Source organism: Perca fluviatilis, chromosome 2 (genome assembly GCF_010015445.1).
Source record: "Perca fluviatilis chromosome 2, GENO_Pfluv_1.0, whole genome shotgun sequence".
NCBI lineage: Eukaryota > Metazoa > Chordata > Actinopteri > Perciformes > Percidae > Perca > Perca fluviatilis.
The window spans coordinates 46,097,815-46,124,407 of NC_053113.1; the positions used below are offsets into that span (position 1 = coordinate 46,097,815).

At 40.8% G+C, this 26,593-nt stretch overlaps 2 protein-coding genes across 7 annotated transcripts in view; both read left to right on the plus strand.

The window, feature by feature from the left end:
* Positions 1-15,169, plus strand: part of LOC120545790 (B-cadherin-like) — a 33,570-nt gene extending 18,401 nt beyond the window's left edge. For both annotated transcript variants that reach the window (XM_039780379.1, XM_039780388.1), the window contains 8 exons: positions 137-259; positions 1,809-1,964; positions 2,529-2,673; positions 3,917-4,089; positions 5,463-5,591; positions 8,618-8,803; positions 10,449-10,693; positions 13,613-15,169. In XM_039780379.1, the coding sequence (XP_039636313.1) occupies positions 137-259; positions 1,809-1,964; positions 2,529-2,673; positions 3,917-4,089; positions 5,463-5,591; positions 8,618-8,803; positions 10,449-10,693; positions 13,613-13,643 (1,188 nt within the window). In that variant the 3' untranslated portion in view covers positions 13,644-15,169. The remainder of the gene's footprint in view (positions 1-136; positions 260-1,808; positions 1,965-2,528; positions 2,674-3,916; positions 4,090-5,462; positions 5,592-8,617; positions 8,804-10,448; positions 10,694-13,612) is intronic.
* A 2,403-nt stretch (positions 15,170-17,572) lies between these two features.
* The window catches only part of LOC120546960 (dehydrogenase/reductase SDR family member 13-like), a 122,053-nt gene continuing 113,032 nt past the window's right edge, over positions 17,573-26,593 (plus strand). For all 5 annotated transcript variants that reach the window (XM_039782252.1, XM_039782290.1, XM_039782262.1 and 2 more), the window contains exons 1-4: positions 17,573-17,743; positions 20,472-20,590; positions 21,601-21,724; positions 22,852-23,178. In XM_039782252.1, coding sequence (XP_039638186.1) covers positions 17,617-17,743; positions 20,472-20,590; positions 21,601-21,724; positions 22,852-23,178 — 697 coding nt within the window. In that variant the 5' untranslated portion in view covers positions 17,573-17,616. The remainder of the gene's footprint in view (positions 17,744-20,471; positions 20,591-21,600; positions 21,725-22,851; positions 23,179-26,593) is intronic.

Genomic DNA, 26,593 nt, shown 5'->3' on the forward strand with positions numbered 1-26,593 from the left:
CATGATCAAATATGGATTGTCATTGTAATTTCCCTGATTCAGCGTTTTAGGCCAATAAGAGTCCAGTTTCTAGTGGCTGTTGCACTGTAACTGTAATTAAATGTGCATGTTCTTTAAGAGTGCAACTGATCAACAGGTGCCCATTCTGGAAGTTCCCAAGTCGGGTGAGGGTCTGAGGAGGAGGAAGAGAGAATGGGTTATCCCTCCCCTCTCTGTCGTTGAGAATGACCGAGGACCCTACCCCCTAAAAGTATCTCTGGTAAGAGGAAATAAAGCCCCTCGTACTTGTTGGTACTGAACTGTATTTAATATGTTTTTCTGAAAAAGTTGACTCCATGTTGGTTTCTACTGCAGCCATTGAGCTCAGATTTTAAATTACAGTTTTTTTTTTGATTGCTAAACAGCTGGAGCCACGTGCAGAACTCTAACTACAGTCTGCACAGCAGCAGTTCATGTGAACCAAACTCTAGTTCCTTTTTCATTGCTTGAACACAGTTTTCAAAACTCTACACACTTATCCCATGACTTTGTTTAAATGCTAACACACTTCTGTCAAAACAGTGTATATACAGTATATAGGTAAAGTTCATAAAGCCTTATTTGTAATTAAAGAAACACCAAATAAGACTGAAAGAGTTATACACTGTACCGTTTGAGAGAAACAGTGAACAGGTAAAAGAGCAAAGATACCAATATGTCCAGGTAAGATGTCTGAGGTTACATACACAGTTATAAAAAATGTGAAAAAAACTTCCTTTACTGTAGTAAAACTGTGGACTTACTGTGAGGTGAAAGCAATGGAAACACCACAGTCATTTGTACTTTTAGATGATGCAGGTGCATGGCAAGCCAGGACATTCATTGTTCTTTGTTATTACGTACCTTTAGTTTAATTTTTTTTTCTTCCAGTCATTACATAAACTATTGCCTGTAATAGTTTATGTAATGACTGGAAGAAAAACAAATTCACGTGAAGAATTTCTTTAATGAAGCTATTGATTAATATGAAGTCACTTAAATTATTCAAACTGCAAAGATGAAAAGTTTGTATTTTCTGTATTGGTGTTTGATGCTAGTGTTTTTACTCTCAGTATGTTCTGAGTGACAGTGTGTGTTATCTAGATGAGGATTGTTCTGAGTGTTTGGCTGCCCTGAGTCTGTTTGGAGATGTCTGTGAAGAGATGTGTTGCTGTGAATGAGTTTTGCAGGTGATGTGAACTGTGTAGTTCAGGTGACTGTTGGTAGTGCACACTGTAGTTAGAGTTTTGCACATGTGGGTTCAGTTGTGACCACTGTCGTTTAGCACTCAAAATTAATTATTATTTTTTTATTTCTTATTTACAGTATATTCAAATAGAGCTTTCAATTTTCTTGTCAACATCTCTCCCAACTCATCTCTAAATAAAACCATTAAACTTATTTAACTGTTTAACTTTATCAAAAAAGTTAATTACCTTGTTTTATTGGTCTTACTAAGTTGCTTGTTATCATCATGTCATCAGGAGAAATCTAAATGTTTTCAATTGAGATAATGAAAGAGCATAGTTGTTCTCACCATGGCTGATATGATTAACAGAGCTGTTATCCAGAGAGATCACAAAAATAATTGACTTGTGATTTTGATAACAACATGTCAAATATTGTAACCAGGTCACTCCCGGTTTCTCTACCTCAAAAATGTAAAAACAGTATAACTCAAATACTTTGGCATCGCATTCTTACTGTAGTAAAACATGTTTAAAAAATATTATAACTATTGTCGTAGTGATTGAGAGTGGTATAACTCAGGCCTGTGGTGTTTTGTCCAGGTCCGTTCTACTGCACATAGAGTGAAGAACATCTCCTACAGCATCACTGGTCCAGGAGCTGATCAGCCTCCTGTTGGCCTTTTCACCATGGACAGAAACAATGGTATTCTGTATCTCACACAACCACTGGACAGAGAGAGGAAAGACAGCTACATGGTAAGCATCCTCTCTGATGTTAGTGCTACACTTGTGCTTTTGTTAAATTTTTCAGGATCAGGCCAGGAGTCATTCTAACACACTTTGTACTCCAAAGAAGCTTCTCACACCCCACCTGCAAGAAAATCCATTTATCTGCTGCCCTTCCATGCTCTGTATGTTACAAAAACATATGGCTCAATTCATTTTTTTGTCACATTTTTGTGCTCATCATACATCAGGGTAACGGGCTCATGCATGTGAATTCATATAATTCTATAACTAAATTTCTTGCATAACTTGGTCATATTTAAATTCCCCTCAGTTTATTAAACGTTCAGATGCCAGGATTATTGTTAAATTACATAAAAGTATCTGGCTCTCAGAAACATGTAAGACTTTATGTAAGTTCAAAGGCTCTCACACAAGTTCAACTGAGAACATGGTGACACACATTCACGTTTTGGTCAATAACAGGATTACTTGAATCAGTATGTATCTTTCTGTATGATCCATACCCAATCATCTCCATTGAGTATTTTTGCAGGTACAGTATAAAAATACAAATGTGTTTGTCGTATGCAGGTTCAATTACATGCTGTTGCAGAAGGTTCAGGAAATGCTGAGGCCCCTATGGATATTATAGTGAAAGTAATTGACCAGAACGACAACAAACCTACTTTCGCTCAAGACATCTTTCTGGGAGAAGTTGCTGAGGCCTCACCAAGAGGTACTGTTAGTGGATCTCATTTAATCCTGAAAAAGATGTATGTCAGAGTTCAACAGTATGATTCCCTTTTACAAGACAAAACAGCAGGATAGGACTTCTACTGTTTGACCTTTTACTTTGATATAGTAAAATCCATGACCTGCTCCAGCACATTGGGGGAAATACTACTCAGTGAATGTGCTAGTGCTGAATGGGACTTTTTAAAATTTTACCTGTTACCTAGTCTGGCCAGACCTTCCTCCACAGAGCTACGGAGGAGGGTCTGGCTAGTCCGCACAGCATTCTGCGATGGGAGAATGGAGATGGTTTATTGGCATTTCTTTAAAACAATCATCATCATCATCGTCTTGGGTGGTGCTAAGCGCCGGATGGAGCGACGTTGGCTCTGCAAAATAGCCTCGGGAAGGAACTTGTTTTGGTGGAGCGTGTGTATGTTCAAAAGTTGTTTTAGTTGTCCAACAGAAAACTCGGATTCGACAGATAGTCTAGCTAGCTGTCTGGATTTACCCTGCAGAGATCTGAGGAGCAGTTAACCATAGTCCTCAGAAATCCACCGGAGGTTAGAACACCAACACAAAGAAAGAGGAAGGTAACGGACATCCGGTGGAATTTCCAGCGGCACCGAAGCAATCCTGGAAGTGGAACGTTGTGGATATAGACTACCTGTTATCCCACAAAATCGGCTAGCAATAGCAGTTGTCAAGGTCATATTCTCAAAAAACAAAGTTTCAAAGTTTAAACAAATTTTCTAGTTGAAAGTATAGGGGTCTAGGCCAATGGTGTGTCCAAAAAAATATTCATTATAAAAACATTAGTGTGCTGTCACTGAAGTGAGCACACATCTTAAGCTAAATCTCATGGCAGAAACAACTTTGGACTCTTTGTTATCTTGGTCATTACTCTTATTTGGTAGTTGTCTAAATCTACCTTTGTTTTCTGTTTGCGCAATGCATTACAGTAATTAGTCTTAACTAGTAATCATAGATTGTACACTACTTTTAACATCTATGGGTACTTTTTATCCACTCTATGGGGTATGATAAAACTACAAAATGATTTAACTGACACCCTAACCCCACACATACCATGATCACCAGATGCATTGTTAGGTTGGAAAGAAAACTAACATACTGTTAGCCCTGTATGGCCCAGCTTTATTTTGTAAATCCCCTCTCTTATGGAGTGCTCTGAATACTTTGAGAAGTCTGTTCTTAGTTTTCACTTCTGACTTCCATCTCTCCAGGTTTTGAGGTGATTAAGGTTGTGGCCACAGATATTGACCAGCCTGATACTGCCAACTCAGATATCCGCTACCGTCTTATGAGCCAGGAGCCAATGTTGCCCAGTGACTTCCTGTTTGTCATCAACCCAGTCACGGGAGTCATCAGAGTCAATGCCAGTGGGCTAGACAGAGAGGTGAGATTTCTAAAACAAATTGCACTTGTCTTTGCATGCTTTCACTCTATTGAAAGGAAAAAGATAAAACTTCTGTTTTATGTCTCTGTCTCTGTCTCAGAGATAAGAGCAGATAATAGCAGACGTAGTAACATTGCTCATGAAGCCACATCTGGAAAATCTTTTGAATGAAATAAGTTGTTGTTTATAAGTTGAAATTGTTTTTTCGGTCAACTGGCTGATTGTATATGGCTCTGATGTACAGTATGTTGGACCCTGTGTTGTTTGAGCGAGTTACAGTACAGTGAATGAAGAAAGAAATAGATTATTATTCAGTCATATTATTTAATAACAGCAACCAAATTAAAGTGTATGACATTAATTTACAGGTTCCATAAATTGTATGAAGTGAATATGAAATCTGTAAAGGTTTTAAAAGCTTTCCTCTTTCCTCTCCCTGAGCTGTTCCACCACTGTATGTCCTCTCTCTCTTTGAACTCACCTCAGTCTGCTCTTATAAGATCGGGGACACAGGTAGGCCACACCCACCCCAGCCCAGCGGCCAATAAAAAACCAACAGCTGCATTGTGACGTGACACCTTTATCCATGATTGTTCTGTCTATGGTCTCAAGTCCGAGATGCTTGAGATGGTTTTGTGTCAGGATTATCTGTTCAGCACTGCTTGCAGGTTTCCTCCATTTTGCATTAACAAAGAGCACATTACTGTAATTGCCTACTGGTTAGAGCAACAGAAACTGCAATGGATCTCAGTGACTGTAAACCTAACGAATGCCCCCTGATGAAGTAGAAGACAGGGTCTGTTACTTTTATACACTGTACATTTAGAGTTTGGAGCGCTAAATACATATTAAATGTAATTGTTTTATTTATTACATACTTGAATAGCAGTTAGAATATTTAATATGAAATGACATTCCAAGGGGAAGGTAACTAGTACCACAATAAGTACTTCCATAACCACATTCACAGCACACATGCTTCTGTTCATAGCTGAAGGCAATTTCTACAGCAAAAGGACTTGAGAAGGTGTCATCATGTAACATCACATCTGCCGAGGCTAGGGGGATGCCATTAGTTTTGCAGCTATATTCAGTTCCTTAAAGGATTCTGCTCCAACTGAGTCTGTAAAATGACCGCAACATGTTTAAGCCTTCCAGTTGATTAGTTAAACTGTTTCTTTACTAACAGAAATACCCCAAATACACTCTGGTGGTACAAGCAGCAGACATTAGAAGAAAAGAATCACAATCAAAAATCATTAAAATCCAATCGATACCCAACCTTTTCACTGAGCTCTTCCACCGCAAATGACCACAACATGTTTAAGCCTTCCAGTTGATGAGTTAAACTTCTTGTGTGTCTTCTCTAACAGAAATACCCCATGTATACTCTGGTGGTACAAGCAGCAGACATGGCGGGAGATGGATTGACTGGAGAAGCAAAAGTAATCCTAACTGTCACAGATTGCAACGACAATGCTCCGGCCTTTACTCAGCAGTCGGTAAGTACAGCATACTTTTGACTGGAAAATATTGGCTAAACACTCTCCAGAAGAGAAGTTCTCCAATCATAGCTTAGCAACCATAATGAGGCACAGCAGATCTGTCAAGCTTCAGAGTTCTCACCATGCTTAAGCAGTGTCCATGGGGCTAAAGTAAAAAGTATAGTCAGTGTTGTTGGCATTTTTTAAAGTGGACGTATTATGCTTTTCCAAATTTCATAGTCATATCTATGATGTTATAATGTCAGATTTTCATGTTAAACATGGGCAAATAATGAGGTAAACATATTTTAGAGAAATCGCTGTGAGCTAAAACATTCAGATTTCCAACAATTCTGAACGCTCCGGTTTCAACAGGTTTTCTACTCTTGGCTAGGTGTCACGTAACACTTAGTCGGCCTTCTCCGACCTTCTATGATTTGTCAGCCGCTCCAGCCAGGCAGTACTGGAGTGTTTATTTTTTAGCTATTGCGGTGTTAACATTGTCTAAACACAGTGCTTCTTCGTTCCATTACAATCCAACGTTAGCCTACTGCTAACGATTAAGTAGCTGCATGCTAATGCCAGATAGCTGTAATCTTGGTGGCCAATGCTGTTCATTTCTCTCAAATTTCGGGTCACATTGCTGCTGGGACATGTCCGGTTGTGTATTGTATGTTTAAGAAGCCTCTTTTTATGGTACAAAGTACTCCTATATACTCTGTTGCAGTAGCTCCAGCTGCTACTAGTGAAACTAAACTGGAGCAGAGAGGAGATTCCAGGAAACACGCTTGCCAATCAGAGCAGACTGGGCTTTGTCGGGAGGGGGGCTTAAAGAGACAGGAGCTCCAGCAGAGCGTCTCATACAGAGCTGCCATGGGCAGTATGAGAAAAATAAAGTGATTTTTGAACAGTAAAGCATGTAAACATGTTCTAGTACAAACACAAAATACAAATATGAACCTGCAAATGCTATATAATATTTCCCCTTTAAGAAGTGGCTTTAAAGTGGTGATAGAATGCAAAATCGATTTTACCCTGTCATAGTTGAATAACGACAGTTCGGTGGGTAAATAAGAAATACATAGAAGCTCAAAATCCCATTGACACCCCTTTACTATGAAAATCTCATAATTTGAAACTGCCGCTGAAAACGGGCGAATCTCAACAAAGCTAGATGCTTACGTAAGCATTTCAGGACCTGTACCTTTGTCACAGCCATGGTTGTATTAAGAGAACAGTCACGCCCCAACATTTACATAGGCTACACAACTGACCTGAGATCAGGTGGTCTTCTGAACTAGGTCACGCAGATCTCTGCTATTCCATTACAAAATTCACTTCTGAAACTTTTTTATGCGAGAAATCAACCATGTAAAGCTCAAATATGGGCCGTTTTACGAAAATTGCTGGCTAATTGAAAATTTTGTCCGACTGTGTGTCGGAGTTCAGCAGCCGGTGCTGCCTGGGTTGCTACATCGCTGCCCTGCCTGTCCTCCGTCACAGACCCCGGCCTGCTGTGAGCTCGATTGAGCTCGGCCGGTGGCCCGGTGCTCAATACCCGCGCAAACTCACCCTATTCTGGGTGACTGGAACTACCACACGGCGTTGCCCTGACAGAGCTCCAGGGCTTGCAGCTCGCTGTTCTCCCTCCCCTCTTCCTGCTACCGGCCGGTCGGTGAGAGCGTGGTCAGCGAGCTTGTTACGCCCGCAATCTCTTACCGCAGCCCGCAGGTTCCAGTTAATCTTATAATGGATATGTGTTTCGAGTTTTTTAAACAAACAATCGGGGAAATAAACGCCTCTTGTCCGCGAGTCTCATTGATAGAGCCGCGGTGAGCTGGAGTCCATCGATGAGAGCTAGCTAGCCTCCTCCTAACGACACCTCTGACATTCACAAAAATGCATTAAAATTGAAATCTGAAATCGGACAAGTGTTAGCTAAGCTTTGTAAGACCTTGGGGAACCTGTAATATTCATGTCGTGACGAAATTCAAACTGTAAATACACTATAGTTATGCCGAAAGTGTAGCTAGCTAGCCGCAATTTTCCCATTGTTTTGACTGGGACATATAGCTAGCTAACTGCTCGACATTAAGACGCCTTGCGTTCATAAAAATGCCTTAAAATCAAATCGGACACAACGGTTAGCTTTATAAGACATTGGGGTAGATGTTATATAAGTGGCGTGACGAAATTCAAACTGTAAATATACTATAGTTATGTCGAAAGTGTAGCTAGCTAGCTGCAATCGTTTCCCATTGTTTTGAATGGGACACATAGCTAGCTAACTGCTCATCCTAACTAGATGCTTCGCGTCATAAAAATGCCTTAAAATCAAATCGGACACAACGGTTAGCTTTATAAGACATTGGGGTAGATGTTATATAAGTGGCGTGACGAAATTCAAACCGTAAATATATTATAGTTATACCGGCAGCCGGCCGTGGAGCCCCAGTAGTGCAGTATCCACAAAGGGTGACTTTGCCCTGGGTATGGAGCCCAGCAGGCTGCCGCTTTCTCGTCAGACTGTGTGGAGCTCCTAAAGTCCGACACGTCTTACCAAATTTGCAATTAGCCATACATTTTCAAATAGGGCCAAAACACAGGGATGCATAAGGGCCAATAAAATATCAACCAGGCCATTTTCAGCCCAACCAATGTTACATACCCCATTAGGAGACCATAAGGAACAGTGTGAAATACCCTATATAATCATTCTATCACCCCTTTAAAGTTGACCATTCATAAACTGCTAGTTCATCTTCTTTTAACAACGCTAATCACATGTGATAAAAAATTCACACTAAAAAGATTGGATGTTGGAAGGAAGATTTAAGCACTTTTTTGCTTAAAGTGAATGAGTGACCTATATTAAACAGACAATCCCCCAGCTGTACAGGGAAGTAATGAACTAAACTGCATGATGATGCAGATCATTAAATCAGGGTAAAAAAAAAAAGTCATATTGAACAAGCAACAACAGCAACATTTTTACCAGTCCAAAGTTTGTTTCACTTTTAACACATCTCTTGCATTCTCCCCAGTATGAGGCAGAAGTTGATGAAAACAAAGTCGACGCTCACATCTTAACGATGTCAGTAACAGACGGTGACGAACCACATTCTCTAGCCTGGAACGCCAGGTTCGGGATTGTCGATGGTGATCCTGAAGGACATTTTACCATCGAAACAGGAAGTAACAAAGATGAAGGAATTATTTCTACTGCCAAGGTAAGATATTAACAAATCATTTTTTTAAAGTGCTCATATTATGCTCATTTTCAGGTTCTTCGTTGTATTAAGAGGTTATATCAGAATAGGTTTACATGGTTTCATTTTCAAAAAACACCATATTTTTGTTGTACTGCGAGTTGCTCCAGCTCCCCTTTTCACTCTGTGTGTTGAGCTCTCCGCTTTAGCTACAGAGTGAGGCATCTCACTTCTGTTCTATCTTTGTTGAGAGTCACACATGTGCAGTACCTAGGTCAGCACTACAAGTCAGTCAGAAGCAGAGCAGGAGGGCGTGCCACGCTAGCAGCTAGGCGAGCATTATAACGTGTGTTACAAAGTGACGCTTGTTCGTCACGGAAGTAAAGGCTGGACTACAATAGAGCTGTTTGGAGCAGTTTGTGAACAGTGTTTTCTGTTGGAGATGGTAAGTTCCTTTGGGGTGGACTTTGGGCTTTTTCACTTTGTAAACCATTTACATGCACAAAAAAGATATATAACACAACAAAGGAAAGGGGAAAAGTATAATATGAGCACTTTAAACATGCCAAAATATTAAAGTTGTGAGATATAAATGTCTGTTTTATTTTGTTTTTCAGGGACTTATTAACAATCACTTTCATGTATTTAAAGTGATGGTTCGGAGTAATTTCACCCTAGGGTCCTTTGCACCATGACCTCGAGCCAAACAACCCCCCAGAAGCTTTTTTCACCTTGGTCTAACATTGGGAGAGTTAGCGTAGTGTAGCGTTATCAGCTGAATAGCTTAGCGCAGAGGCTAATGGACCCATGTTTGTATCTCGTAAATGACCCCACTAATAATGCCCGAAATGATACCAAACGTCTACACTAGTACAAATAGGTTATGTACTCATAAAACGATGGATTGGAAAGTTTGTAAGTACACCAGAAGTTTATGAACACTTGCCTGCTCTCTTCAGCTCTCTGCTGCTGCTGCTGCTGCTGCTGCTACCTGCAGTTAGACGAGTGCTTAGGGCCGTCTACAAATTACTACACCGAAAAGAGATACAACAAAAATATTTATTAATTTAATGATCAAATAAGGTAATGTCTCCAAACTTACCTCAATTATTACTTGTCTCCTGATAGTTATACTACAGCACTTACTTAAAAAAAAAAGTTAAATTAAAAAATATTTTTCTTGCATCTCTTTTCGGTGTTGTAATTTGTAGACGCCTACCGCACTCCGTCTCGCTACTTAGCAGCAACAACAGCAGAGAGCAGAAGCCAGCAGGCGTGTTATTTACATAAACTTCTGGTGTACTTACAAACTTTCCAATCCATCGTTTTATGAGAGCATAACCTATATGTACTAGTGTAGACGTTTGGTATCATTTCGGGCATTATTAGTTGGGTAACTTATGAGATACAAACGTGGGTCCATTAGCCCCTGCGCTAAGCTATTCAGCTGATAACGCTACTCTAAGCTAATGCTCCCAATGTTAGACCCAGGTGAAAAAAGCTTCTGGGGGGGTGTTTGGCTCGAGGTCATGGTGCAAAGGACCCTAGGGTGAAATTACTCCGAACCATCTCTTTAAGTAAAGAGTGAGAATTTGAGTTTTAGTTTTACAGCAGTATGCTGTGTCTGATAAATTTTGCTGCTGTGCATTTCCTTCCATCCAACCAGGGTCTTGACTTTGAGAAGAGCAGCACGCACACTTTGTTGGTTGCAGTGGTAAATGAGGTTCCTTTTGCTGTTCCACTGCCCACTGCCACCGCCACAGTGGTGGTGACTGTGCGGGACGTCAGTGAAGCTCCAGTCTTAGATCCAGTAGAGAAGCATGTGGTAAAACGGGAGGCCCTTGCTGTTGACAGTGATGTGGTGAAGTACACCGCTTCTGACCCAGACACCGGATGCACACAGAAAGTCATGTAAGATCAAACTCTGATGATTTTTACTTTAATCTTGTATTTAAACGCAATATTAAAGAAGGTTAACAAAGAGTGCGTTCATCACTAAAATGTCTCAGCCTGCAGATGGTGACTGTATTAGTGGGGATAAAATGTAGGAGTAGCTGAGATTTTAGTGAATGTGATAAAGCTTCTTTAGAGGCTGAAAATCTTACAACTTTTAATTTCCAGCACATCCTAGGTCAACACTTTGATACTACTAGGGCTTGGCGGTGTATCGACATTTTAAGGTATATCGATGACTTAAAAAATGTTTTACATGAGCAGCTTCTTCTGTAGGCACACACCCCACCCACATAAAGCAAAAAGACCACAGTAGACTAACAAATTAGTAACTAGAAATAAATTGTGTAATGGAGTACATACATATACACACACACACACACACAAGTCCAAGTAAATTAAATTAAAAATAAAATAGTTTGCTCTTCTAAAGACACCAGTCACCACGTAAACTAAGATAAGATGGAAAAAGTAAGTATTTTAAGATATTTTTTATACGTAAGATAAAAATGGCTACCACATTTCGTCAAAGGCTGCAGAGTTGAGAGAGACATTGTATCGTACTTTCTCCATATGTAACAAGTTGGATATCGCTGCGCTTGCAAGGTCTTAAAGGATGTACTGTATAATCCTCGCTTTTCCAATAAGAATATTTTATTTTGTTTAGCAATAATTATGCCATGGCGAACAGTCTTACGATGTAAGTGGTTCAACACTTTCAGATTACAGTTCCCGCCGAGAACCACAGTACACGGGTCCAGTACAGTATCACAGTCATATCTGTGTGCATTCATGCCCCAGTAATTGCTGTTACTAACTTAGCTCTGGGGAGCTTGTGTTTTCCCACCTCGCAGTTTTCCTTCAATGAGGTTGGCACCTAAATCATGGTTGCGTGTTCCTGGTGTGCGCCCTGCTACACCGTGCTACGCCCTACTACGCCCCTGCTATGCCCTGCTATACCCTACTACGTCCTGCTACACCCTACTAGGCCTAACTATGCCCTGCTATACCCTACTATGCCCTGCTACACCCTACTACACCCTGCTATACCCTGCTACGCCCTGCTAAGCCAACTATGCCCTGCTATGCCCAACTATGCCCTGCTACGCCCTACTATGCCCTGGTATGCCCTACTACGCTCTGCTATACCCTGCTACGCCCTGATACACCGTATTACGCCCTGCCACGCCAAATTACACCCTGCTATACCCTACTGCGCCCTGCTATGCCCTACTATGACCTGCCTTGCCCTGCTACGCCATGAGCTACTACAACTACTATTTCTAGTCATAGTTCCATTATCTTTAATGTGACTATAATTGCCACTGTTCATCACACCCTCAACCGGCACCGTCAGACACCGCCTACCAAGAGCCTGGGTCTGTCCCAGGTTTCTCCCTAAAAGGAGGTTTTCCTCGCCACTGTTGCTCTAAATGCTTGCTCTTTGGGGACTTATTGGAATTGTTGGGTCTTTATAAATTAGAGACCTACTCTATCTGTAAGGTGTCTTGAGTTAGGATTTGATGCTAGGAATACAATTTAATTGATTTGAAAATACAAAGACAGGCAGAGATGTCCGACCAAAATTGGTTAGGGACAGGACCAAAAACGGTGACCCAGGGTGCCCTCTGCAAACTTACATTTTGGACAGGTTGGAGACACAGAATGATAGTCTGAATGTAGTTTAGTAAAGGAGTACTGTAGTCCATGTAGCACTTTAAATTTAGGTGGTTTGTAGAACATTTGTGAGTGTCTTTAAAGCACCCATATTATGCTCATTTTCAGGTTCATAACTGTATTTTAAGGTTGTACCAGAATAGGTTTACATGGTTTAATTTTCAAAAAACACCATATTTTTGTTGTACTGCACAGCTCTCTCTCACTGCTGCAGATCCTCTTTTCACCTGGTTTCTGTTTTAGCTACAGAGTGAGACCTCTTTTGTTCTTCTTCTTCTGTACTATCTTTGATTGCACTCGCAAATGCGCAGTAGCTCAGATGTAGATCATGTCAGCTAGCTAACTCTAGAGACAGTAAAAGAAAGGCTGTTTCTCCAACTTCGGTCGGTTACAAGGCAGGATTAGCTGGGAGACTTCTAAATGAGGGTGCACATGTAAGTAGTTCTTTTGTAGATTATGGTGAACTTGTGTGTGTTGTAGCAGTGCTTTGCTATTGAGAACGAGGTAGCATGCTAGCGTTAGCATGCTAGCGTTAGCATGCTAGCGTTAGCATGCTAACGCTACACTACGAGCTAACGGTTGTGGTTAGCCAGCTCGTTTCGGATTGTGACGTCACAGTCCGGGCCGATTTTGAACAGCTCACCCGGAGAATGAAGGCAGGACACATTCAGAAACCGTATCTCACTCAGAACACCATGGATGGAATTTTTTTTTTTGGAAGCACCAGAGACACAAAATAACACTCCAAATCACAGAAAACGTGTTTTTTTTTCATAATATGGGCACTTTAAGATATGATAATTAATTTTATTTTTTTATCAGTTGTTGTCCCACCCAGGTCCTTTTCCCATGCTTCCTTTGAATTCTGTGTGGGAGTTGGGTCATATGCTGCAAACAAATCAGGAGACACCTTTTTTGGAGCCTGCTGTCTGATTCATAAGATTATAAAGTTTAATGGGGGCTGGCATTGACACAAACGGTCTTTAACAATTGTGATGTTTTTGAGTTAATACAGATTAAATTGTTTTGGGTGCAGAACATAAAATATATCACACAGGAGCCACTCACTTACTTGTGCAGTAATAAGTAAGTAAGTCTGACTTGGTGTTTTCCCAGGTTTGTAAAAAAGGAATCCGCTTCTCAGGTGTACTGTGCAGGGGCTACTAAGTCAAATTTCCTCCATTTTCCTCTTTGTTACAGAGATGGTCATCGTCCTGAATTTACTCGCTGAGCAGTTGAGTACACTGTGGTCCTGAGGGCTGCAGACAACGAGGGCCTGGAGCAGGACAGCAGCGTATAGGCCACAGTGTGTGACTGCACTGGGGAAGAAGTGTTATACATATAGGGCAGGTGGTACCGAAATGCCTGTAATCCGGGGAATATTGTGAGGCAATCTTTTGCTGCTCAGTAAGTCTAATATTTGATTTTAGTTATATGTAAAGATGCTCATGCTTTCTCTGCTGTGTAGGAAGTGGTTGGACTTGATGTGACTTAAAGGGTAACTTTGTTTTGTTTCAACCTTTTTTCAACCACTTTTTGTATGTCTTCGTGACTGATGGGAACAACAATTTTTGACACTGGTCCAGTATTAAGCAAGATCGCTGCAAGTCGGCAGTCAGCGAAACAACCTGCAATGTAAGTTAATAGGGCACTTTAAATTCACATCCACAAAAAGCTGTTTTACCACTGACAGGCTCCGATTATTATTCGGAGTATCTGACAACATTATGGAAAGGATCCCTACAGAGGTAGATCTTAATGTTAAAGAGTAAGATTCTTATTTTTAAACATTCCTGAAATTGCTATCACTAAACCCACCAGACTCCATGCAAATAAACATTCATTTTAGAATTGTAAAATACAATTAATTTTAAGTCGACAGACACAAAATGAAACAATGAAAAGCCATCTTGATTCGTCTTCTCACTTTTCCAACCATAACCACTCTGGTTTGGTTGAAATTAACACATACTTTAGCGATTTACATTTGGAAATATGTTGGCTGTATACACACTAAAAGTATTGTTCATTTAAACGTAGTCTGGTGGGTTTAGGGATAGTGAACTCAGACCTTTTTCTTGTTTAAAAAAAGAGGATTCTACTCTTTCAAAAATGGTCTATCTCTGAAGGGATCCTTTCCATAATGTTGTCAGACACTTAGAATAATAATCTGAGCCTGTCAGTGGTAAAACAACACTTTTAGTGGAAGAAATTGACGATGCACATTTGTCCTGTAGGGTTACATTGCAGCCCGGGTTTGCGGCTGCCGATCACAGGGTTTTAGCTCAATACTGGACCAATTTCAAAGACTGTTATTCAGTCAGTTACGCACAAACAAATAGGAAAATAGGTCCAGGTTGGAAAAAAAAATGTGTTAACCTTTAATCATGGGTGTGTGTCGCTTTGTGCTCAGTGTTTGTTCAGTACTGGTGTTGCTGCTGTAAGACGGAGAAGAGGAGAGAAGAAGGATGATTAAGGGAAAATCTAGTTAGCCAGCCAATGCCACATCACCCTCTGAGGCTGTGGGCAATGATATATCAATAAATGCTTTTTAAAATGTTCAATTTGTTGTTGAAATGATGTCTGTTTAGTTGACATCTTTATCACATTATAATGTCAACACGCTTTTTGGTTTTCCTCCAGTGGTACATTATTGTTTTCTATCAGTATACAGCATATCAAATCTGTTTAGAAATATCGGGAATATTGAATAGGATAGAACACAATGTAATTGTGCTAAATAAAACATCACATTCATTATAGTTTCACTTGTTTTCATTTTACACAAATTGTATATGCAAATAAAATACACATTTTCTATAGACTCAGTCTGACACTTTAAAAAAACAACACAATTCCAGTGCTGGTTCCATGGTATCAGAATATTGAATAGTCGTCATGGAAACATGAATTGGTCATGTGACATGAGCTGTGTTCGAAACTGCTCCCTCAATCACTCACTATTCCCTATATAGTGTTTATTAAATAGTGAACTATATAAGGAACAACCAAACAAGATTTCGGACACTCACTGAAAACATTGTTGCGTGCCACGGGTCAGGAGATGCGCCCGTTATTTGTGTGACGGAGGCGGGTGCGCCCAGCATCATGTAAACAAACCGAAACAAAAATACTTCTAATACGTCCCTAAGACAAACCGAGCACTCAGGAGAATAGTAAAAGGTTGTATAAATGTTGCATGTTACATTGTGGTATACGGGAGTAAAATGTAGGCTACATCGTATGCACACTCAAATTAGCAGTCCATTGTGGGTATTTTATAGTGGACTATTTAGTGAATGAAATTAACCGCGGAGAATTCGAACAATACTACAAAATGGTGAACACACTATATAGTGCACTATTTCCGTGATAGGGAACGGTTTTGAACACAGCCCGTGCCCCTCTTCTAGCCTTGCCACACTGTCCCTATACAATTGATGTATGTACAATTGATTGCTATGTATATTTGCAGCACTCCACAGTCACTAAATGGAAGACAGCCATACAGTATGAATCATACTGTATGATGTCTGGCATTCAGGGTTCATCACACACACTTTGGCTTCAACACCAGTCAACAGACGTTACAGCAATAAAACTCGCTCTCAAACAAACAAACTTTATTCTTTATCATCACATACACACAGTAAAATGTAGTGAAATTCTATTTCCTTTCATTTATTCATTTTCTTTTAAATTTATTTATTTTAAATTACCTTTAAATGCATTTCATATTTTGAAATGATCTTCCCTTTAACCAGTGGTGTAGTCTGGTGATACGCCGGTATACCCAGTAGAGAAAGCTCCAGGATTTCCATATACCCGCTTAAAAATGCCCAGTGACACGCAAAAACATACTTTCCTTTATAATTATAATATATTTTGAAATGTCATCTGTGTTTTTCATCTTCACACTAAATAAAAGTATTTCCACTGTAAATTGGTGCATAAAAGTGTGTCAGAATGCAGGAAATTAAGTCGTTGGTGCTTAAAACTTCCCTGGGGGAGGACACCCAGACCCACCACTATGATATGCCCCCCCCAAAAAAAAGAAGGTAAATTGTAGCCAATATAGTACAGTATACCCACTACAATACATTAGACTACACCACTGCCTTTTACCCCGCACCTCTCCAAAGGGATCAACTTTTTTTCAACTTGGTTGATCGACATCAGAGTGCATGGATCGACTATACATGTCTTGCATTATATTGACCGGTCAAGATTGCCAGAAAACTGAGGCGCTGAGCAGCATCTCTGTACTACGTTACAACTGTAGTGCACCCATAATGTTCTCTTAATACAGCCATGACCCATATACTGACATTTATGATAAATGTCATCGAGCGGACAGGCAGAGCTAGTGACGGACTTGGCGAAGTTAGCGCACATCCATGTGACTACGTCCGGTTTTCAAAATAAAGTGTTAAAATAGGGTGTAGGCTATAAAATGCATGGAAATAAGGTCATTTGGATTAAATTCACAGGAAGTATAACATGACCTATGTCCCTTATGACAGTCTTAGAACAGATGTCCTAAACTTAAATATATAATTAATTGTCAGAAATGATGGAGGGATGTTTTTTTTTCAACAACATTGTCAGGAATTATTAATTTAACTTGCCTTTCCAGCAATACAAACAACAGTAATTTCCCTCACAATTTAATGGAATTTTATTTTTAATTCATTAGGAACACTGGTGACATGTTTTATACTTCATTTTAAGACACAAACAACCTTTCAGGCACAAGGTGAGCGGCAATCCCTTTCTGGCACCTGGAAATCTACATGTATGGTTGAAGCCAAATATTTTCTCACAAGTCCCAAATCATTAGGTCTTTAAAATACCTTCAAAGGTTCTATGCTGCTACCACTAATATGCTATTCCCTAAAGAAATATAATACAATTGAGTAAATGCTCTTCTGTTGGCCTAAATTCACATCAAAGTATTAAAGACCACATTTGGCAATTGTTAAGGATCTTTTATTTGCATCTAGAGCAACCTGGGTTATTATGGCATTTCAATTCAAATGTAGCTCATTGGTCAGCTAAACAATCATTCTGTGAACTCTACTCCAGCATAATAGCTAGGTTTGAAGATAAAGATTATTAGGCATTCTACAGAGTTTATTTTGAAAGTCTTGAACATGGTATTGCGTTTACGAACTTGACTGTGCTGTTGCTACTTTAGTGCAGTGATGTCTGCGTTGCTTTGCCTCGTAGCAGGAGCACTTTGCTTTTATGTGATAGTGTATTACGGTGTATTCAGAGGCGCTAGGTGCTCCAGTTCAGTGAAGCTGAATGGGAAGACGGCCATTGTTACAGGTAACGAGCCTCACCTACTACTGTAGCTCCTGCTAACATGTAGCTTCCTTCAGACTCTCTGCTCATCTTCATGTAAACACTAACAGTAGGTGTGTCTCTAAAACACATGAACCCGAGTGTGTCAACGCTGTACCTTTCATTAAAGTTAGCTAGGTAGGTGACGTGATAGGCACTAGGCAGCGCCTAATTCCATTAATTACCTGATAATGGACACATTAAAGGGCATTAAACTCGCTTATACCATGGTCCATTACACCTTTTAAGACAATTAATACATTATTTGCGTGCGTTTTGCAATCAAAATCTAAAGTATTTTCAAATAGTCTGTTTTCCTGCAACACCTGAAGGTTCGACTATAATCCCTGGAAGATACATTGGCATCCAAAAAGGTTATAATGCAATGGAAACGTTGTTCACTGGTAAATACTGTTACCAGTAAATAGGACGGACATGGCAATGGGAGACAGTAGCCTATAGTCCGCTCAGCTCCCAGCCAGAAAGTTTACGCTATGCTAGTGGGATTTGATAAACCGTAACGGTAAGGGTAATTTTAAAGTATAGAACAGAATAGAATAGTTTATTTGTCATTGCTTTACAGACAACGAAAAGCAGTGTATGTGTAAGTATGTTGAACAATAAGACAAGCTAGCTATCCAGCCATTTCATGGTCTCCAAAACAATATCAGAACTACCTAGAACAAATGCGAGTTGAACAGCGAGCGAATGGTGACGAGGGATGCTCGCTAAAATGTGAAACAGTAAATTGGCTGTGTGGTTTAGAGGGGCTACGTCTAGCAGCTAATGCGTTAGCGCCATATTGTGGTGTTCATGAGGCACTGCAGGACAACACAGTTGTAAATAAAATATTCAGTTTATTATTATTTCCTTTTAATCTATCCCAAGTGCTGTCTTCATCTTTCCTCTTGATCCAAGCATATCAACTATTGTAGTATCTACCTATATTTCGTTTTGGATCCAGGTATTCTAAAGCTAACCTAGGTATTTTGAAGTGTGTGTTATAGTGCGTCCATTAAACCTATCCACATCTGTTTTCAGTTATTAAATGGCCAAATTTTGTGGCCAAAGCCAAAAGTATTGAAAAAGGTAAAATGTGAAAATGGAGCCAGAACAAACTGGACTGAACAGACACTGGCTTTTACAGACTTCTGAACTGTAAGTACAGTAACTGCCAAGTACTTTAGGGTTAGGCCTAACCCTCAAAATTATAGAAATGTGTTCCTTCTAGGCTGAGATAAGCCAGAAAATGTGTTTTTGGCTCATATGGATGAAAGACACCAAATCCCAGAATGCACTTGCTTCAACCTCAACCCAAATATGTTTTATTGTCATTTCAACCATATACACGAAACAACATTTCAACGTGGCTTTAATGGTTACACATTTAAAATATATAAAAACGACATACGAAACAGGTGTTTACAGTCCACCAAGCGCTAATGCTAGTATGCATTAGCTGAACTTTACGTGTGTGTGCAATAGCTAAATGTAGCCGATTATAAACACATTTGCGTGAAATGTATAATGGTCGGCATTTACTAGTCACAAACACCCCCAGCAGTTAGCATTTCGTTGGATACAAGCAGCTAATTAAAGCCCGTGTTAAACAGCCCATCTCCACTCTTACCCGGCAACATGTTTCCACAACAAGAAAAACAGCATTCTCTGAACTCGCGATGGGAGTTTCGTTGAAGTTGGATGTAGTCCAGTTTGTTGTCTAATGAGCAGACACTTGCAAGCAGCATTGATGGAACAGGTGGCTGGCTAGCGTTAGCTTTCCACCTAGCTAGGTTAGCTATACTCCAGCCCCCGTTTGCGTTTCACCGCTGAGAATGTCCCCCCATGATCGCTCCGCTCCGGCCGCTGCCCGCTCCGGCCGCTGCCCGCTCCGGCCACTGCCCGCTCCGGCCGTCGCTGCTGCCTGCTCCGGCCGCTACCCGCTCCAGCCACTGCCCTCTCCGGCCGCCGCTGCTGCCCGCCCACCGAGGGCCGGTGGTCTACTAAATTTTCCAGTGTCCCACTTCGCCGGCAGATTCCGTCTGCAAAAACCATTGACATATGGCAAAAACCAACATCCCCGCCCCCAGACTCGCTGCTGCTGCTTCTTCTTCTTCTGATTTTGGCAGTATAGACGCTGTTAAGCGTATTACTGCCCTCCACAGGTCAGATTTAGATCTAAATTCTCACACACACGTCAAATACACAGGAATGATTCACATCGGCCCTATTCATCGGCCCTATTTTGACATCGGAACGATACCGATGTGTAAAAAAATGACCATATCGGCCGATATATCGTGCACCACTAGTTGTGGACATTTGAGGACGTCATCTTGGGCTTTGGGAAACACTGATCCACATTTTCACCATTTTGTGACATTTTAGAGACCAAACAACTAATCCATTAATCCAGAAAATAATCCACAGATTAATCAACAATGAAAATAACTGGTAGTTTGCAGCCCTAGAATAATGTGTATTTTAAAGAACTGAATTTGTTTTTAAATGGAATGCTGATTGTATAATCTCAATACCAAATGTATGACCCAAGTAATGATTTGTTCATACAGTAGCTCTAATATTCTGTTATCTGCAGGCAACATGAAATGTCAGTCTTTGGAATGACAGGTGTCATTGAGTTCAGCATCGCTCCTTGTTGTCAGCGTTTTGTTGATTATTATGTTTGTGAGTGAGTGGTTTTCCTGCACAGGAAGCAACACTGGCATCGGCAAGGCCGTGGCTCTGGATCTGGCAAAGAGAGGCGCCAGGGTGATCCTCGCCTGCCGCAACAAGGACAAAGCTGAGGCTGCTGCTTTCGACATTCGTAGAGTAAGTACTCTGACAGTTATAGGCTGTTCCCTACTCCACACACAGCACAGAGAATTCCAATTCAAATGTCCGCTGTTCTCATCCAGAAGGTGTGACTATAAAGCATTTTGGGGATCGACTGATGCTGGTTTTTTATTTATTTGTAGTTAATGAAACCGATAGCCGATATTTGGAGCCGATATGCATTTACAGTGAAAATGAAAATCTTTAAGTCAAAATTAAGATTTTGTAACATTACAAACTCCAACATTACAAACTGGGCAACATAAAACTTAAAAAAAAAAATGCTTTAAGCAGTTATTTAATAATTATAAACTTTCAACATAATCCACAGTAAAAGATACAGATGGTGTTGTGGGCGGGACATTAAGTCAGAGGGACAGACACAGAGCTGTAGCTAAGGCTGCACGATATGACCTAAAATCCAAATCACGATTAATTACACATTTTACCTCGATAACGATAAATGAACGATAATTAAATTTTTTGGTGATTCGTTAAATTTGTTTTTTTTTATAAAGTTTTAAAAAACGTCTTTTGCATGATAAAAATGTAAATAGTCTATAATCTATTTCTTAACTGCTAATTAACTTATTAGTCCTAACTTTGAACCATGAAGTTGAGCTTTAAGCTCCTCTTTTTTTTCTGCTCGTGGAGAGCTATGTGACACATGGAACTATATAGATGAGGAGCGGTGAGTTAAATCGGCCATCCGAGAGTATACCAGGCAGACACACAGCTGACAACCTGCAGGTGGCGGCGTTGGAGACAGGCTCAGTCCCGCAAGCGGTTTCAGGAAAGTGGCTAAAACATCAACACCAGTACAAGCCTACAGCTGTCCGCGGACACGGATTCCAGAAAGTGTGCCACGCAGCCTTCACACTGGCACTTGAAATCAGCTCTGTAATACGCAATGCGCCCCCAGTGGAAGTTTTGTTTCCATCAGTATTGTTTAGTTCTGCCAGATGTGCATATGACAGCCAGACTGATCAAGTGTGAATGTGCTTCAGGAGAGCGGGAACAACCAGGTGGTGTTCATGCAGTTGGACCTCGCGAGTTTCAAGTCCGTTCGCAGCTTTGCTGAAACCTTCCTGAAGACTGAGCCCAGACTGGACATCCTCATCAACAACGCAGGTGAGAATGTTTAAATACGGTGGAATATCCATCCGTGCTACATTATTATTTTTTACATCAAAATGAAACGCTGTGATGAAGGTCTGTTAGACTGAAAGCTCAAAATAAAGCGAAACATTGCATAGATCTAAGTGTGCAGATATCTCTTCTATCAGTTTGGACATAAAACAAAATGAAAAAGCACTGTTAACTACTAGTTTTATTTTATAACCTGGACCCTATTTTCCAATGCATTAGTGTCTAAGTGAATAACATGAACAGCAATCTTTGAAATTGGTCCAGTGTTGAGCGAGCAAGCTGTAACCGGCAGACGCGAGCCGGGCTGCAATGTAACCCTATAGGTCAAATGGGCATCGTCAATTTCTTCCACTGAAAGGCTCAGATTATTATTCTAAGTGTCTGACAACATTATGGAAAGGACAGGGATAGACCTTTTTGTTAAAGAGTAAGATCCTTTTGTTTAACCAGAAACCGCTCCGAAATCACCATTACCAAACCCACCAGACTCCATTTAAATAAACAGTACTTTTAGTTTGTATAGAGCCAGCATATTTCCACATGTAAATGGGTGAATTAAGGGTTTATTTCAACCAAACCAGAGTGGTGATTGTTGGAACAGTGGAAAGATGAACCAAGACGGCTTTTGATAGTTTTTGTTGTTGTTTTAGTTTGAATGAAGTGTGTTTTACTATGATAAAATAATAATTATTATTTAAATGGAGTCTGGTGGGTTTGGTAATAGCGATTTCATGTTAAACAAAAAGGATCTTACTCTTTAACAAAAAGATCTATCTCTGTCCTTTCCATAATGTTGTCAGACACTTAGAATAATAATCTGAGCTTTTCAGCGGTAAAATAGCACTTTAAGTGGATGCAAATTTAAGGTGCGCAATTGTCCATTAACGTTACATTGTAGCTTGTTTTGCCACTGCTGACTGCAGCGTTCTCGCTTAATACTTCAAAGATTGTTGTTCCCATCAGTCACTTAGACAAACAAATATAGGAAAATAGGTTAAATAAACAAAGTTACCCTTTTAAAGGAAACAAAATCAGTAAAATTTGACTTAACCACCACTACAGTGCTATAAAATGGAAGCACACTAAGTGATTGAACCACTCTGTTTCAGGTGTGATGGGTCCAGGACATACTGAGGATGGTTTCGGCATGGCGTTTGGGGTAAACCACCTGGGTCACTTCCTGCTCACCAACCTTCTCCTGGAGCAGCTGCAGCAGTGTGGTCCCAGCCGCGTGGTCACCGTGGCTGCACTTCTGCACTGCTTTGGCAGCGCTCACTTCCCTTTGCTGGCGTCCAAAAACGACTCTGTGTCTGCTCAGTCTACCTGGCAAAATCTTCAAGCCTACTGCAACAGCAAGCTGTGTAATGTGCTCTTCACCAGGGAGCTGGCCAACAGGCTGGAGGGCTCCAGCGTCACCTGCTACAGCCTCCACCCAGGTCAGTACCTTCTGCACATTTTATACTGGAATGTTGGGTGAGGCAACATATCCTGTGGCTGTTGTTTACAAGGGTAACTACTGTTTTTTTAACCTGGAATAGGGCTGCACGATATTTAGTTTCATCGTTTACATCACGATGTGCGATAGTCACATCACAGGACGTTGCGATGTTGACCATGGATGTTGACGCTAAAACAGTTTTGCTGCTTGATAGAAAAGTAAACTTGCACCGTTCTCCTTTTACATGTTTGTTACCAGCTGACCCTTCTCCTTTAAGACAGGTGGCCATGTGGGCAGCGTGTGTATGTGACGTAACGTAAAGCTGCAGACACACTGACCAGACGGCTGACCCTCAGCAGAAAAGGCAGTTGGACTGATCATCTCCCCGAGTTGGTCAAAAAAGTGCCTCGTAACACACCGAAGAGACGGGACATAATACGTCTCTATAACAGCAGGCGGTGCTAATCTGTATTTTTGCCTAAAAATTAAAACCGGCAGCTGATTGGACGAACGCGTCACGTGGGTTTCTCTGGAAATTCAAAGACAGACTGTCATAGCGGCTTGTTCTGAACACGATCTCATATTGTACTAAAATAGTTCACCGAAACGTGTTTCTGAAAACATTTTAAGCGAGAAATAGGCCATGCAGTTGCTGAATCTGTCTTCATTTCAGATCAACAAAGGTCAGTTTAAAAGATTTTTGTCAGATTTTGAGAGACTCTAGTCACGCTCGTTTCGCTCCCCGTTTCCGGGTTAGCCCTCCACCAATCAGATGGGTCATTTGAGTGTGACTGCCAGCAGTGCCCGCACAGCCGAGTATACATGTCAAATCGGCCAAAATGAAGGCTGATGGCCCCTCGGACGGACAACGGCACGGAACACACTGAACAGACTCGAGTCACTGACCTCGCCAGACTGTCCAACGGCCGATTATCGGCTTGGTGTGTCTCGGGCTTTAGTCCGATGGGGTTTGTTATGGGAAGTGAGGCTCTCCGTGTCTAGAAAAGTAACGTAAGCGGTAGCTGCCGGCGACACACTGATGCACATGCTCTTCCATGGGCGGTGAAGCTACAGTAGTCAGTGTTTTATGTTCGCTGCAAAGTGAACTAAATCACCTGATTAATGCAACGTAATCACGACATCTCCCGGCCATTTTTCACCTCAGAAAGCCGCTACCAGCCAGGCTAAAGCTAATATAGTTAGCCTAAAGAAACAAGGCGTCTGTCCCAACTAACGTTACGGTTCTGAGCCGCGATGCTGGAAATGTAACACTAATCTACAACAGAAGTCTGTGTCTCATATAACGTAATTTACACTCCGTGTTCCAAATTATTATGCAAATGATATTTTACACAGATTTTCCTAAATAGTCGATGCAAATGACAGTCAGTGTAATTTTCAAGTCATCAACCGAATTTAATTGAACAAACCACCCAAGGAAAACTCAAATGCACTGTTTCAAATTATTATGCACGACAGTTTCAAAACATTGTATAGGTTGTAAAGAACTGAAAATGGTAATTTGCTGAATTTGCAGCATTATTGCAGCATATGCAGCATATTTACTGACCTCAAAAGCTATTTCAATCAAACACATCTTAACAGGGCAAGTTACATGTTAACATAGGACTCATTCTTTGATATCACCTTCACAATTCTTGCATCCATTGAACTTGTGAGTTTGTGGAGAGTTTCTGTTTGAATTTCTTTGCAGGATGTCAGAATAGCGTCCCAGAGCTGCTGTTTTGATGCAAACTGCCTCCCACCCTCATAGAGCTTTTGCTTGAGGATGCTCCAAAGGTTCTCAATAGGGTTGAAGTCAGGGGATGGTTGCAGTGGGCCCAGAAATACATGAAGACTAATTTTCAAACAGTTTTGTTTACTGATGAGTGCCGTGCAACCCTGGATGGTCCAGATGGATGGAGTAGTGGATGGTTGGTGGATGGCCACCATGTCCCAATTAGGCTGTGACGTCAGCAAGGAGGTGGCGGTGTCATGTTTTGGGCCAGAATCATGAGGAGAGAGCTCGTAGGCCCCTTTAGGGTCCCTGAAGGTGTCAAAATGACCTCGGCAAAGTATGTAGAGTTTCTGACTGACCACTTTCTTCCATAGTACAAATCCTCCCTTTGGAGCATCCTCAAAAGATCCATGAGGGTGGGAGGCAGTTCGCATCAAAACAGCAGCTCTGGGAGGCTATGCTGACATCCTACAAAGACATTCAAGCAGAAACTTTCCATAAACTCACAAGTTCATGTGGATGCAAGAATTGTGAAGGTAATATCAAAGAAGGCATCCTATGTTAACATGTAACTTGCCCTGTTAAGATGTGTTTGACTGAAATAGCTTTTGATTTCAGTAAATATGACCTCCTAATGCTGCCAATTCGACTTATACCCTAACGGTTGGTGACTTGAAAATTATACTGACTGTCATTTGCATCGACTATTTAGGAAAATCAGTGTAAAATATAATTTGCATAATAATTTGGAACATGGTTGTAAGTGTTCTTGTTGCTAGTGTGTGACATGCAGGTCTGCATGCACAGCGAACCACCAATCACAATCAATGTTGATCAGTTTATCAAACAAACAAACAAGCATGCATGCATTATTAATATCATTCACTTTAGCCTGGATTAATAGTATTTTCTTAATACAATGGTGTCAAAAAAAGAATTTGTTTTGAAAATGCTTAGTTTTCGTTTAGTATTATTAGTTTTAGTGTTAGTTTTAGTCTTTTTTGTAATATGGGTTATTTGCAGTGTTTTTACTAACTGTTGCAGTTTGAAAAAGTAACTTAGTTACTTTACAGATTACTTGATTTTAAAAGTAATTTAGTTACTTTACAGATTACTTGATTTTAAAAATAGCGTAGTTAGATTACAAGTTACTGTATTAGTTACATTCAGCAACTGCCGACAACACCCCCACAGCCTCAACATAAAAATGACAACCGGTTTACTGTGAGGCAGCTCAGCGTTGCCAGTAGTAGGATCTGGTTTATTATGGCACGAAAGAGAGCGAGTCACCCGCGTTTAAGGGCAGCATTTCCGCTACAACATAGGCCTACTGCCCGACCAACTTCTTCAACTCTCCCCCACTTACTGGTTTTGCACCGAAGTCCAGCTTTTGTTGTTTGGGTGGTGGGGGGGCCTCCTTCACTCTGCTTCGCACCACCTGCTGGGACTTGCTCTGTAAGTTTGACTGCAACGCTGCGACTCCAAATGTTTCTTCAAATTTGACGTAGTGTTTTTGTAGCTAGATAGCACTTTGTCGCCACCAGCACAGAGTGTACAACGGACCTAAACATTGCCGTCTTTAGCTGACACAAACTCTAAATAGTGACTGTATTTCCAGCTAGAAAGCGCGCATCTCTCTCCTCCCTCCATTGTTGTTTACGTTTGTGTCGCTGCG